Here is a 13,194-nt window from a genome sequence, read left to right on the forward strand (position 1 = left end):
TCTGTGTTAGGCCATGCCAGGTTGCAATCACTTGGACTGCCTCTGGCCTAAAGATGAAGCCTGCCCAATTTGGGCTGCAGAATAAGGGTTCTCATTTCCAGGTGAGTCATGGAGCAGATGGACATACTGTTTCGACTCCAGTTGCAGAGAGACTCCTTGCTGCCTTGCCAGAGCCTTCAGTAAGTTTCAGAGAATTAAGCCTACAAGTGTAAATCACAGTTCCAAGGGTGCAGAGTGCAAAACTTATTTGCTGGCACATGTTGTTCAAAAATACTTTGGCTTATACATGTACTTCTGCAGTTCTGTCTTGTTCAGTCTCCTTGATTTCATAGCCAAGCCAGAAAACAGAATATTCTGAATCATAAAAGATTTCATATTTAAAAACCTTTTTTAATGTCCATGAATTATATGTTCAAAACAGAAATGTGTCACACATACCATAGGAGTGTCATAACTATTGTGTCTGTCTCTATGGAAGCCTTAGGCTGGGTAATCACTGATTTCCCAGCTTTTCTCTTTCAGACTTTCATATAATAGGTTCACCTAGTCACAATTTTATTAATGTACTGTATTTAAAGTCTGAATTATACTGCTTTATTGATTGATCCCTAGTTAGAGAAGCAGTGTAAAGAAGTTAATTGTCAACTTCTGGGACTCATTGGTGATAAGCAAAATACCTCTAGAACCAGATCAAAGTCACTAATTAAAGGGTCATGTAACCATTTAGTGAAGTCCTAGTTGTTTATTTCTTTGGACTACTAGCTATTAATTTTTTTCCATGTGAAGCATTGTCAGATTATTACAGGGAAATATGTTTGAATAAATTAAACAAATTACAAGTTAATTATATGCAAAGATTCACGGTTATTTCTGACAAAGACAACTCTTGCACATGAGCAGATGATACATCAGAGCACTCTGTAAAGCGCTGTTAGTGCTGTTGTACAAGTGGAGAAACTAAGGCACACTGAGATTCAATGGTGTTTCTGCTGCAGTAGCGGGTAGAGTCAGGGCTGTTTATGCACAATGTCCTCATTAGTAGGATGATCTGCTACCTTCAGTCTGTGAATTCACTGTTTCAGTTTTCACTGCAATGGTTTGGATCAAGACTGCAAAACTAAGCAGCCCTAAATTGTTTTTTCTAAAGGAAGGGATTAAAAGATTAAAAGCTCAGATCAGCACATCTGCAAAAGACCGGGAAAACACATGGTAGGGCTGAGTAGTTCTGGAGTTTAACTTCTTACCATACAGCTAAAGCTGAGATTTTTGCCTTTGGCCTGGTCCTCCATTAGGTGGACATTTAAAATGAATGAGGGAGAAAATCCAGTCTTTGTGAACAGTATAGAAAGAAGCACAAAATATATTCTTGCAAAACATTTTTCAGTAGAAAAATATAAATAGCACTTAAGTTTGACATATATGAGTGAGTTTGCACTTACTTTTACCATGTTCTGTGCACAGCTTCACTCAACACAGTGTCTTGTCACACAGGCAGCTCACAGTTTCACTTTCACAAAATGTCTCTTCATGGCTAAACCTGACAATGGAATAAATTATCATTAAAATCAATAGAACGTCCCAATCAAATCAAAGACTGTGTTCTGTTAACATCAGGGGGTTTTAATGTTGTGTTTTGTAGAGTTTTTTCAAACACATGGCAGTGAATGGAAGCAAGGTGGTATTTACCAAATGACAGTACTTGGGAGGAAGCTGTCCGAGGCAGTGCCCAGGACGCTAGACTAAAGTGAGGAGTTTCTTGCTTGTCCATTGCTTTGCTGTGCTGTCATTTGGCTTCTTTGTGCTTCTTTCCCCATCTATAAACCAGAGATAACACTACTAAACAGTTTTAACAAAAAAAAAGTTTGCATCTTAATTAAAAAAAAAAAACTGGCATAGGAAATCTATATACTGATTATTTTGTTGCTGTGTTCTTGTGTGTCACAATAATACCAATGCAATTCTTGAATCCACTCTCAGCTGCCTCGAGTTGCGCTTAGCTGAGTTACTGTTGTCTGTTTAGTAACGTGCAATTCAGAATGCAGAGCATCGCCAGACGCCCAGCATGTAGAGAAGGGAGCGGCAGTAAAATGGAAGAAGTACAACATACGTACGTGCTCTGTAACGTCAACTCTAAAGTGACCCAGTAGGGATTACAGAACTGTAATGCTTTGTTATTTCTGTCTGATGTACATAATATTTCAGTGCCACGTAAAAAGATAAGGAGGCCAGATCTTTTTTAATAGCATGAAAGGTTTATTTTCTGTACTACAGCTAGTAATTTTTTTGTGCTTTTTATACTTAAAAAAAAAAAAAAGAAAAGAAAAAAAACCAAAAAACCCCCACAGAGATGCTATTCCTGAGCTTTGACTGCAATTATAGCTGTATTCTCTGAGGTTACCTGGGAAAGAGCAGCAGGATGGAGAGTGATTGTTGAAGTTGTGGCACAGTGTCAAAAAAGGTGAATTTCTTTATGCGAATCACAAAAAAGAATATATGTGACTTCTGTTTAGTATAGTGATAACACACATTTGGCATAGACTGGATTATTTTCAAAGAGGCTGCATGAGTTATGTGTATCTTGATGGGTTAAGTAGGTGGTACTGGGAAAATTATTGTGATTTTGGTAAAGAAGGTCTTGAGTTTGTTCTCATTGTGTTAAAAATAAATATACCTATGTACAATGGTATTTCAGTCCCAAAATACCTGAAATGGGTTAGTACATGAACTTTGCCTGAGCTATGTAACCAAAAATTACCACTTTGATTACAGATGTATCTAGTCATATTAGTCTGGATATATTTACATGTCATAAAAATATAGCAGTGTTGAGGGTCGGCATTTTCTGTTCAAGAGTTCCTGGGCTGGAAGATCAGCCCCCTCGTCACTCAGAGGAGCAGTGCATGGGTGGGAAAGCCTGCTCCGTTCAGTAAGGGGGATATCTAGCACCTCTGCTAAATAATTCTTTTTATTTTTTGAGCAGGATATAAATGCCAAAATTATATTGGAAGTGGGGGAGTGGGAGATGGAGTTAAAATACCTCTTCACCAGTGATTAACCTGGTAGGTTATGACAGGTCTCAATTTTACATAAGCTAGGCAGCACCTGTGGAAAATGAGTTTACCTGTGATCGTGTTACAGGTCAATCTTGCAGAAAACCCTTGCCAAATCTCCTGTCTACCACCTCTCCTTAAGTTTCTGTATAACAAAATAATTTCCTCCGTCCCCCCTCAAATCATTATTTTTCTCCCTCCTCAAAAGCAGTTTATTGAAAACATGTCTTGGCAAAAAACCAAAAGATTTATGAAACTGCCCGGAAAGAGGGTTTTACAGGTGCTACTCAGCTTGTGAATTCTTCCTTTAGAACTGGTAGCTTTCTCCATTGCTTTTGTAGCCTAGCAATTTCTTTACTGTGCGAGTGAAACCAGTGAGAATGAAATCAGTGAGAAGATGGACCCAATCCTTTGTGATTTGCTGACAACAATCACTGTTAGAATAAATCTCAAAAAAAAAAAAAGTCTTAAATATCTACATATGTGACTGTTTATAATACTTAACTAAAGATGTGATACTTCAGGTCTTTCTCTGAGGTTAGTTCTTCAAGAAATTAAATGAGTAAGAGTTACAGATGAGAAAGTGCTTGTGCAAGTGAATAGCCTTACTCACCAGAACCCCTTTAATAGGACTGATTATGTGCATTAAGTTAGTAAAATGGAGGTGGGGATAAGGAAGCAACAGCAGTAATAATAAATGCAAAACCAGATCATGTGCTCTTGGCTTGAGATGTTAAAAGAAAAAAACTTCAATCAAAAAATCAGTTATAGGATAAAGAGTTTAATTATTAGTCATTTATGTGCTTCTAAGAAGAAGAAAAAAAAGTTCTTATTTCAGCCAAAAGCTGGTTTATTCCTTTCACTTTACGAAAATATGGTTCACATATTTTGGGTCTCTGCCACCAAACCACAGCCGTTCTACGGTTTGCACTAGATTTTGGATGACTGACAAAACTCACTGAAAAACAAGTGCTATTTGTTTTCCTGTGCCTAGTATTTAACGGGAAATCAGGAGGCTAAATTTCCAATCACTTGTTAAACAGACCCAGATGTGAACAGAGTGCTCAGCTAGGAGAAGAGTGAGGAAGGATAGGAAATGCATGACTGGTGATAAATTCGGTATAAATAGTGACCTTTCACTATTTCAAGTAAAATGCAGTAGATTTTTGGTGTTGTGTAACAGTGTGAAGAGGAATTTAAAAGGACACTTACATTTCTATAGAATACTGGGTTTGTTTTTTGTTTTAATCTTTGTCCTACTCAAGCTGGAAATAATCCTATAGTTGCCCTTTTCCACTTGGCAGAGTTCATATTCCTCCTTCCCCTCCCCACACCATTTCCTTGCCTTTTGAAAGAATGTGAAAATAACATTAAGTGTCTAATTAAAAGCCGTGTTTACTAAACAAAAACTTATTATGCTTTTTTACAATAGAAAATTTCCCTGTAGACTTTGTTACGTGGCCTGATTCAACTCCCTCCAAAATACTGCTTTTAGGAAGTCCATATAATTGGGACTTTACTCCCAGAAATATCAGAGGGAGCTCAGGCTACTGATGTTCTTGGAAATAGCACAGAAGGAGTTTTGTCAGAAGTAGGGATGGTAGAAAATAACAGGATGGTAAATACGTGTTTGAAAGTGATGCATTGTCCACGTTCCGTAAAACAGATTGAAGATTTACAATAACCCTAGTAAGGCATCTTTAAATATCTCTCTCTTTCATTCAAAACTTGCTTTGTGAAGGCGTTACGGAAGAGAAGTGATATTTTTGGCTTATGAAGCAAGATGTAGTGTATAAAGCAAAAATGTGGTGTATGGCAAAAAATGTCTATATGTGGTAGTGTGATGTCCCAAAATAGAGAATTTTTTTATTATACATAGGCATCTTTTGCTTTTATTGTAGCCACTCTGGTCTTGGGTAGAAGTGTTTCAAAAATACCGACTTGGTGGTACCATGGCAAATTTCAGAAGCAGCGTAGTAGGTCAATGTACCTCAGTTTCCCCTTTCAGGGGACCGTCAAATTCTGGTTTTGAATCAGCTAAGCACTTTTTTATAACCTGGTCTGTTATCACATAGTTCCTATTAGCTCTCCCTCTAGTTCCTTTAGTCCCAGGTGAGTTAAGCCGCCTTTCCAAACTCAGGCTTTATTGCTTGGTGTTTCATTAAGCTTCTAGGGCTGCCTGCACAGGTCGCTGCTCCAGCTGAAGTTTTCTGTTGGTAGTGTGGACAGGCCAGGTCTGGACGCTGCTGCCTCTCGGTTGTTCTCGTTGCTGCCACTGGATGACCCCGAATGCTCCTCTTCCTCGCGGTTCCTCCCAGAGCACAGACAGACCACTTCCAGAGGGAAGGAGGCTGGTAGCTAGGAAAACCATTATCTTGCTGCTCCATACATGCTTCTTGGGCTGCATGTTAAACCAAGTTGCAAGAGTTCAGAAAGAAATAACTTTCTGTGAATTAGAGGGTGAAGTGTGTTCCCAGAGCCATTTTGCAATAGACTGAAGGGCCTGAAGTGGTTATCTGTGATAGCCTTCTCTCCTCTGTCTGGTCACGGCTCCTTGCCTTCTTTGCTTGCTTCCATAAACTGGGGGTTTAACTAGTGGAAGTTTACAGAAGCAAGCTTTGGCAGACTACTGGTGCTAGTGACGTGGAGGTAATAAATCACAACAGGCTGTGTTACTGAGTCATTGATTCCAGTGGAAACTATAGCTGCAATTGCATAGATATGCTTTAATTCTCCCCTTCTCATCTGCCCACTAAATTGAAATCTAACCTGGAACAGAATCACTGAAAAGGCTTCTGCTGCCTTGTTTTGTTCATGACAACTGAATGCATTATATTGATTCCATTAAGATTATGTTAGATTAATATGAGGTGAGTGGACAATTAGCTGTGGATGATTAATACAGATAAACTGCTGCCAACAGCCCTGAACTTTGAGGAGAGATTTCCCCTCCACATGGATTTTTTTGTCATTCTAGTAAGTGTTCTATGGGAGTTCTGAAAGCTGCACTTGCTCTGCAATGCTTTCAACTTTAATGGAAAATCCCAGCATTTTCTTCTCAGACACATGTAAATGTGTAGGAGTGATCCATGAAATTCTGCTTTCATCCTGAGAAAGCACTGAGCAGCGTTAATTCCTATCGAGATGTTTGGTAGTTGGGGAACTCGCCATCTCCTAGGAAGTAGAATTAAAATCTGCAGATAAGAAATGCTGATTCTTTTATACCTTTGTTTTCAAAAATGTGAAAAATGGAAGTGGAATTTTGTGATAACTGTAAGTGGTCTTGAGAACACTAAACTGAAAATGAAAAATGAACACTAAACTGAAAATGAAAAACTTTACTACTACGTGAAAGTATCTTATCTCTGTGGCTGGTAAGGACTATGCAAAACTGTTAGATGATTCACAGATGTGACACATTTATGTTGCATCTAATTTCAAAAGCAGCATGTTTCTTAACCATCTACCAAACAGGATTGTTCTCTTGGTGATTATTGCACATTGTGTGTGCGGATTTATGAACAACGAAGGAGATGCTTTGAGATTCAGAGTACCTGATATTTCTCTATTCATGTTTTTACCTTTTCTCTTAAAGGGTCCAGAGCATATCAATGTATATTATCAAAAACACTAGCTGAATCCTAACAGTATGTGTGGGCTTTTCTGAAAGTTGCTTCAAATTTTTTTATTTTACTCTGAGCAGATTTACTCCCCTCTTACAAGTTCTGTTGCCGGTCTGATATTATACAGCTCAGGTAAAAATAGGAAGTAAGTTTCTCTTCTCGTTTATTTGCTTTATTTGCAGTCTTGGCTTTCTGGCTCGTTTTTTGTGCTGGAGAGGCCTTGATGGGTAGCAGTGGAGCTGGTGCTGTGAGGGGAGGGGGTGGTTCATGCTGTGTAGCTGCGGGCGCTTCCTGGTGGTACTCTGAGTCACCTCCTGCAGGTGCCTACCTCTCTCTCTAGGCTAAATACTGAAGTTGCTTCTTACTTCAGTATTCTGAGTGATAACTACATTAAATAGTTAAAATGTCATAAGGCAAATACAGTAATATCCCTGATGAGTCAGACTAAAAAACCAAAAAATTTAAAGGAGAGAAGGAAATAGGTAAAATAAGAAACAGAAGGGCTATTTTCAGTGTTTGCAGTGTTCATGCACACCAGCGTATATATTTGAGACCACCGATGGTTGGTTCTGAGGGCTTTTCCTCCTGAGGAATGGTAACCTGTGCAATTTGGCTCTCATCTGCCAGGTAACTCATGTCCTTAAGTACCATGGCAGCGTTGCAATGGCAGTTTTTGTGAGACTGGAAAGTTTTCTTAAGAGAGATATAAAGGCTTTTTTTCAAGATGAGGGATATATGTTTTCTTGTCAATGTACAGTGCAAAGAAAATTACGCTCCCCATTTTCCATGATGGTCAGCGAGCTTTACCTGGCTAGTCGTGTGCGTACTAAGAATATGTTCCTAAACGCGTTTTGTTCTTTGCTGCCTGCGCAGTCATTTTGAGTGTCCTCACAACAACAGGAAGAAATAGAGCTGGGGCACTTTTTCCACTCTGCAACCTCTGAGAGTAACCTCGAAAGGAGATGAAGGGAGGAGATAAGAGAGGATGTGGCAGCAGTTTCCTGATCAGCCGGTAGGCTGTGTAGCGCTCAGAGAAAACCTGTAGATATATTCCTGAACATATAAAACATTCTTTGGTTCAAGTGCTCTGGCATGCCTTGAGTACTTTAAAGAAAGAGCTGCTTTTGGTTTGTTCTGAAGAGTAAGTAGTTAATGTTCAAGGCAGGTGTTGAAACAAAGTGATGGTTGCCTTTTTTGGAAGAGTCAGTTGAATTCTTTCCAGAAAAAATAACGTGCTTGGCTCACTTAACCTTGCCCTAGGTCCTTGTAGTAAAAATCCCAACACTGGCAAGCGCAGCAGGCTCTGCACTCCTTTTTGAAATGTGTAGTGGAACCAGCATTTCATATGCAGATTTCAGTGTGTGATTAAAAAAATAAATGATGATAAGCTTCATATTTATTTAAAGGTGCGTACTATATCATCATTTACTGAGGGTGTTTGTGCCAGGCTTTGTGGTTGCTCTGCTTTCTGTCTACACATTTCTCCCTGCTACGGCTCGGTATCTTCGGGGTTCACTGGCAGGACCTCGCTTGCAGGAAGCCAGTTGTCATGCCACAGAATAGTGCGGAATGTTTTTAAGTTTTAATAATAAATGGAAAAACAAGTGTATTCTGAGGAAGAAAGCTGTTACATTAACAGAAATTTAACTATCTCACATACCAAGTGGAAAATACAATAAAAATGCATTATTGTACACTAATGCATTTCTTACGTCAGTATTCAGAAGGATTGTTGTTTTTCTCCCACGTTTTCCTCAAATGTCCTAAAGGGTTACACTAATACTTACTCTCTGTTAGTGACTGTAAAAAAATACCAGGAACATCGTGAAACAGTGTACATGAAAAGCAATTGCTGTAGTTCTCAAATACACTGTGGGGCATTTTTGCAGTTGTTAAGGAGTTTTGGTTACTGAGAGTGGAATGACAGCAGGTATTGAATATCCCTGCAAAATAATTGATTAAATCCTTCAATCCTGCGACTTTTACGCACAAGAGATTTTCCTGGTTATGCCAGGGCTGTACAGAGATGTCCCACGTAGCTGCTGAGTGTACTAGCTCAGATATAAAGACAGCGTAGCTAAGCGGTGCCCTGTGCACGCACTCTGCCTTGTGCTGTGTCCGCGTGCTCTTCATCCCGTGGGACTGTGCACACCGTCAAACTGAACGTGTGCTGGGAGCTAACTTCCTGCGTTGCAGAGGTGCCCCATAAAATCAATCCATGATATAACTATGTCTAAGTAGTGGAATTACAAAGTGAATGCTACTTGCTAAATAGTACTTTTTAAAGATACCCATGTGGCTAACTTTTCCTAGTATCCACTCTGAGGGGAGTGGATTTTCCTTAGTGGAATATACCCACAGTGAGCATCTCTGGCAGTCCAGGCCGTGGCCGTTTGATGTGTATTGCATACAATACAATGGCAGCTCACCGTTTATCTCCCTAAGAAGGTGGAGTTTGCTTCCTTGTTTGAGAAGTGTGTTAATATGGTGTATTCTGTGTTACACTGAATAGAGTCTTTTTTTTTCTTTTTTTTCCCCTCTTCTCTCAATTAAAGGAAATGTTTTATGGTAGTCAGATGAACAACAACAAAAAAGGAAGATCTTTCAGAATTGAAACAGATGTTACTTTAAACTTTGAAAACTATTCTGGCAAAAACATAAAGAATTCCTAAGCAGTTTTCTGTGACAGGTCTGGTCAAATTGAACTCTGAATTACATGGGTCTCCTCTTAGAGGAGGGTATGTGATATATGCCTAATAAATGCTAACATAAGAGCTGGAGGCATGGGGAAGAACTCTGAAATTCTTTTTATATGCCAATGGCATAATTTATATGTCTACTTTGACAAACATTTGTATATGCTAAACAAACCAATACAGAGCTTTGTGAAATAGTGCTATTAACAATAGTCCCGGGGAGATAATGGTTGGTTGCTTTTAGTTAATTTTATGTAATTGGAGTCTGACTTCAGATAATCCCTGTTATTTAATTCCTGTGGTATATTTTGTTGTTTAAAATGTTAGACAGATACTTAAGGCTATTATTCTAATATGTGTAAATAATATTCAGGACCAGTTAGAAAATGTTATGGTATATTTTTCACGGGTCTGATCAGCATTATTGTTAGTAGTTTGGGATTTTCAATTCAAGAAAAAATATACTTTTGTTCCATCAAAGAATGGAGTAGTCTGGATTACAGTAGAAAGCCTCAGCATTGCAGTAATGTTTATGAATACTTGTATATCCTCTTGCTGCAGGTTTCTGTCTGACTTGTGCTCTGGTGCAAGACCTAATACATCCTCTTTTTTTTTCTTTTTTTTTCTTTTTTTTTTCTTCTTCTTGATGTATTGTACTGTCACTTCTACCTACACAGAAAATAGCATGCTGAATGTGGGAGCTGGTTACCTCCCCTCATATTTACAGGCTCTTGGGGGCTGAAATGAAGACACTTATCTCTTTACCGCTCTGGGATACTGAGAAGCATTTCTATATCCACCCTTGAAGGAAAGTGAGGTCGGTCTTCTACAGCTGTCACACCCTGGGAAGGAGGAGGAGAGCAGCACAGTGACTCAGGCATCTTCCCCGGCTGCTCTAGGGACAGTGCAAGAATAGGGTACTGCCCTGAGGTCTTGTCTACAGCAGCCTGGGAGTAGGGGTTGTGTGTTATATCTGTGCTGAAATGGGTTCAGAAGGTGCTAGCCACATCCCTGTGCAGGAACAGGATAGCAAAAAGGTTGATGTTGGGCTGATCTTCCATTGCAGTAAATCCAAAATGACCAGTTTATTTCCCAAGACCAATTCAAGCTGAAGCAAGTGCCACTCTGAAAGGGAATCTGAGCCTGTGCCCTCCTCTTCTCTTGAATGATGCTATTGCCACTCCAGTGGATTTGAAAATGTTAGGATTTCCCATAAATCCTGTTACACTTGTAATTGCCATTATTCTGACTATTTTAGACAATGTGTTAGGTTTCCCATCAAGACATCAGTTAATATACTCTATTTATAAAGATTTTTTTAAAGTTGTACAGTTTATCTGCTTTGTGTTAGACCACAGCATTTCCTTGCTTCCTGCAGATAAAGCAACAGTAAATATTTTCCCTTTCTCTTAGCCTTTCCCTTTCCTTACTCTGTATCTCTCTGTAAGTCTTTATTTGTCTCAGAGCTTGAGAAGTCATGTTTTTTCTGATTTGGGAATTACTTCAGTAGTTGCCAGGTTTATTGAGCTTCACTTCCTTCTCTCCTCTCAGCTATTTGGTCCACGTTATTCTTACTTCCTCCTATCTTCTTACAGGCTTAGAGCCCTGCTTTATTCAGCTGTCATGTGTATCCCAGCTAGACTGATTGGTTGGAAACCTTATGCTATTTAAAACAGTTACTCTAAAAAAAATTTTTTTTAAAGGAATCATTATGCAGATGTTAAAATATACAAAATTTAGGCATTGATGGCACATAAGCTGTAATTATCTTCAGTGAATGCATTTTGGTGTGACAAATGTTCTACCTGTCTATGCAGATAAATGTATCACACTAAAAATATGCTTTTATTTCCATCAGGTATCTTTAGGTTCCGTTGTTCAGTTTGAGAAGGGAAATTTCTCTTTGTCAGCAGAAATGGAAGAAAAGCTTTTTCCTGAGAAAAATGAACATCTGCTACAGTGGGCCCAAAAGGAATATGGAGCAGTCACATCTTTCACTGAACTCAAAATATCAAGAAACATCTATATCAAAGTAGGAGAAGGTAAAAAAAAAAAAAAAAAAAAAAAAATTAACAGAATTGATTGACTGTTCCAGATGGTGAGAATATGTCTTGTTAGAGTAGTATTTCACATTTGTATTTTAATCATTAAACAGAGCTCTTATGTTCCAAGTGATGTGATATGAAAGGGAGATGCAGGGAAAGAAGAGCAAGTCTAAAGACTAGAGTTTGGATTTAGGCAGCTTTCAATGGATTCTGGGGCCCTAATTTTATGCTCATAAATGTGGATGCAGAATCATTGGCCAGAATCTTACAGAAGTCAAATAATTCAAAAGTTTCACCTTCTAAAATGAATAAATTAGTCATGGTGATGGACTGGGTGGCTTCATATAAAGGGCTGAGGTCTAAAAAGACCTGAGTTATGTTTTTTTCCCAGTATTTTCTTGTACAAGGATCCAGACTACTTTGAGCAAAGAATCGTCTTCCTCACCAAGATAAGTAGCCACAGTCTAATGTCCCTGTGTATTTTCATTGCAAGGAGCAAGATTTCCTGTGCCTGCGAGCTGCATGCCAAATTCCTCAGGTGGCTATGAGCCACAGGATATATGCCATGCACCATAGGGAGCTGCTAGCAGGGAAAGTTCTGGTTGCAGGTGGGAGATGACGGCAATTCCTCAGGGATCTCACAGGCCCATATTAGGGTAGGGCTGGGCTGGGCTTGCTGTGCAGCTGACTGATAGCAAAGCAACTGAAGAGTATGAACCTCTGCAGCCCTTTCTGGCTCTTGCTTTCCCTCAGCTGGTCATGTAACAGTTTCTGCATGCGAGTTGCACTTGAACTGTTCTTAAACTGCAGATAACACAAGAACCACAGCTTTTCTAAATGAAGGCATTACATTCTTGGAGCAAAGCGGTCAGTTCTGGAGGAGTACACTACTTTTCTCTATTCAGACTGTTTTCCAGAAAATATGTAGTGAGCAAAAGGAGTTGAAAGATCTTGCATTTGATATGTCTGTAGTTTCACAAAGAATCATCGCTGGAGTGTAGGGAGGGCAACTTCCCTCTATCATACAGGATGACTGGGGGTGAATTTTTTCCTTTTCGTAAATATGGGACACTTAAAAATTCCAATGTTCTTTACATAACAGCCTGCAGTTCACTGTTCTTTTAGTGCTCTGAAGAAATTGGCCAGGTTCAGAGTAAAGCAAATATAGTTACCAAAAGCAGGGCGAATAAAGGCTGATAAAAGTGAACCAGGAGTGTGCTGCATTGTAGCTAGGGGTCCAGCTATTTTGAAACCAATTGTTGTGTCTTGAGAAGTTCAGTGATGTGAACAGCAGAAATCAATGGGACATTCTAACAACATCCAGCAAGTGCTGGTGGGCTCAGTGGCCTGTCTTAGTAGTGCTTCAGCACTATTTCTAGAGAAGTCCCTGAATAGCTGAACAAGTTGTTACCAAAAAAAAAAAAAAAAAAAAGCCTTCTGTGGAGAAAATTCTTTTCTAACCACCTGTATGTGATCATTGGATTTCCTGAAGCATGAGGCTTGCCCCCGAGAATCAGAACATGCCTGTGTTGGTTTTATCCAAAACCTGCTAAATTCGTGCAGGACTCCCCTCCATGATTTTTGTTCTACTTGGCAGCAGTCTTGGATTTTAATGCCAGAAGATCATTCAGAAATATATTTATTAGCTTATTAAAGTGCTCTTGGAACATATGCATGGGAGTAGTGGTCTCTGTGTTGCAGAGATGAACATTTAATTAGATATGTCAAAAAATGCATCAAACTTTTTTTGTTGATTTGCACATCTCCAGTCAAACTAAGC

The 13,194-nt window shown here is 39.1% G+C and overlaps 1 protein-coding gene across 2 annotated transcripts in view; it reads left to right on the plus strand.

Annotated features, from left to right (window-relative positions):
• Positions 1–13,194, plus strand: part of TGFBR3 (transforming growth factor beta receptor 3) — a 164,592-nt gene that overhangs the window by 111,373 nt on the left and 40,025 nt on the right. For both annotated transcript variants that reach the window (XM_013961375.2, XM_067300941.1), the window contains exon 10: positions 11,228–11,411. In XM_013961375.2, coding sequence (XP_013816829.2) covers positions 11,228–11,411 — 184 coding nt within the window. The remainder of the gene's footprint in view (positions 1–11,227; positions 11,412–13,194) is intronic.

The sequence above is a fragment of the Apteryx mantelli genome, chromosome 8 (genome assembly GCF_036417845.1).
Source record: "Apteryx mantelli isolate bAptMan1 chromosome 8, bAptMan1.hap1, whole genome shotgun sequence".
NCBI classification, from domain to species: Eukaryota; Metazoa; Chordata; class Aves; order Apterygiformes; family Apterygidae; genus Apteryx; species Apteryx mantelli.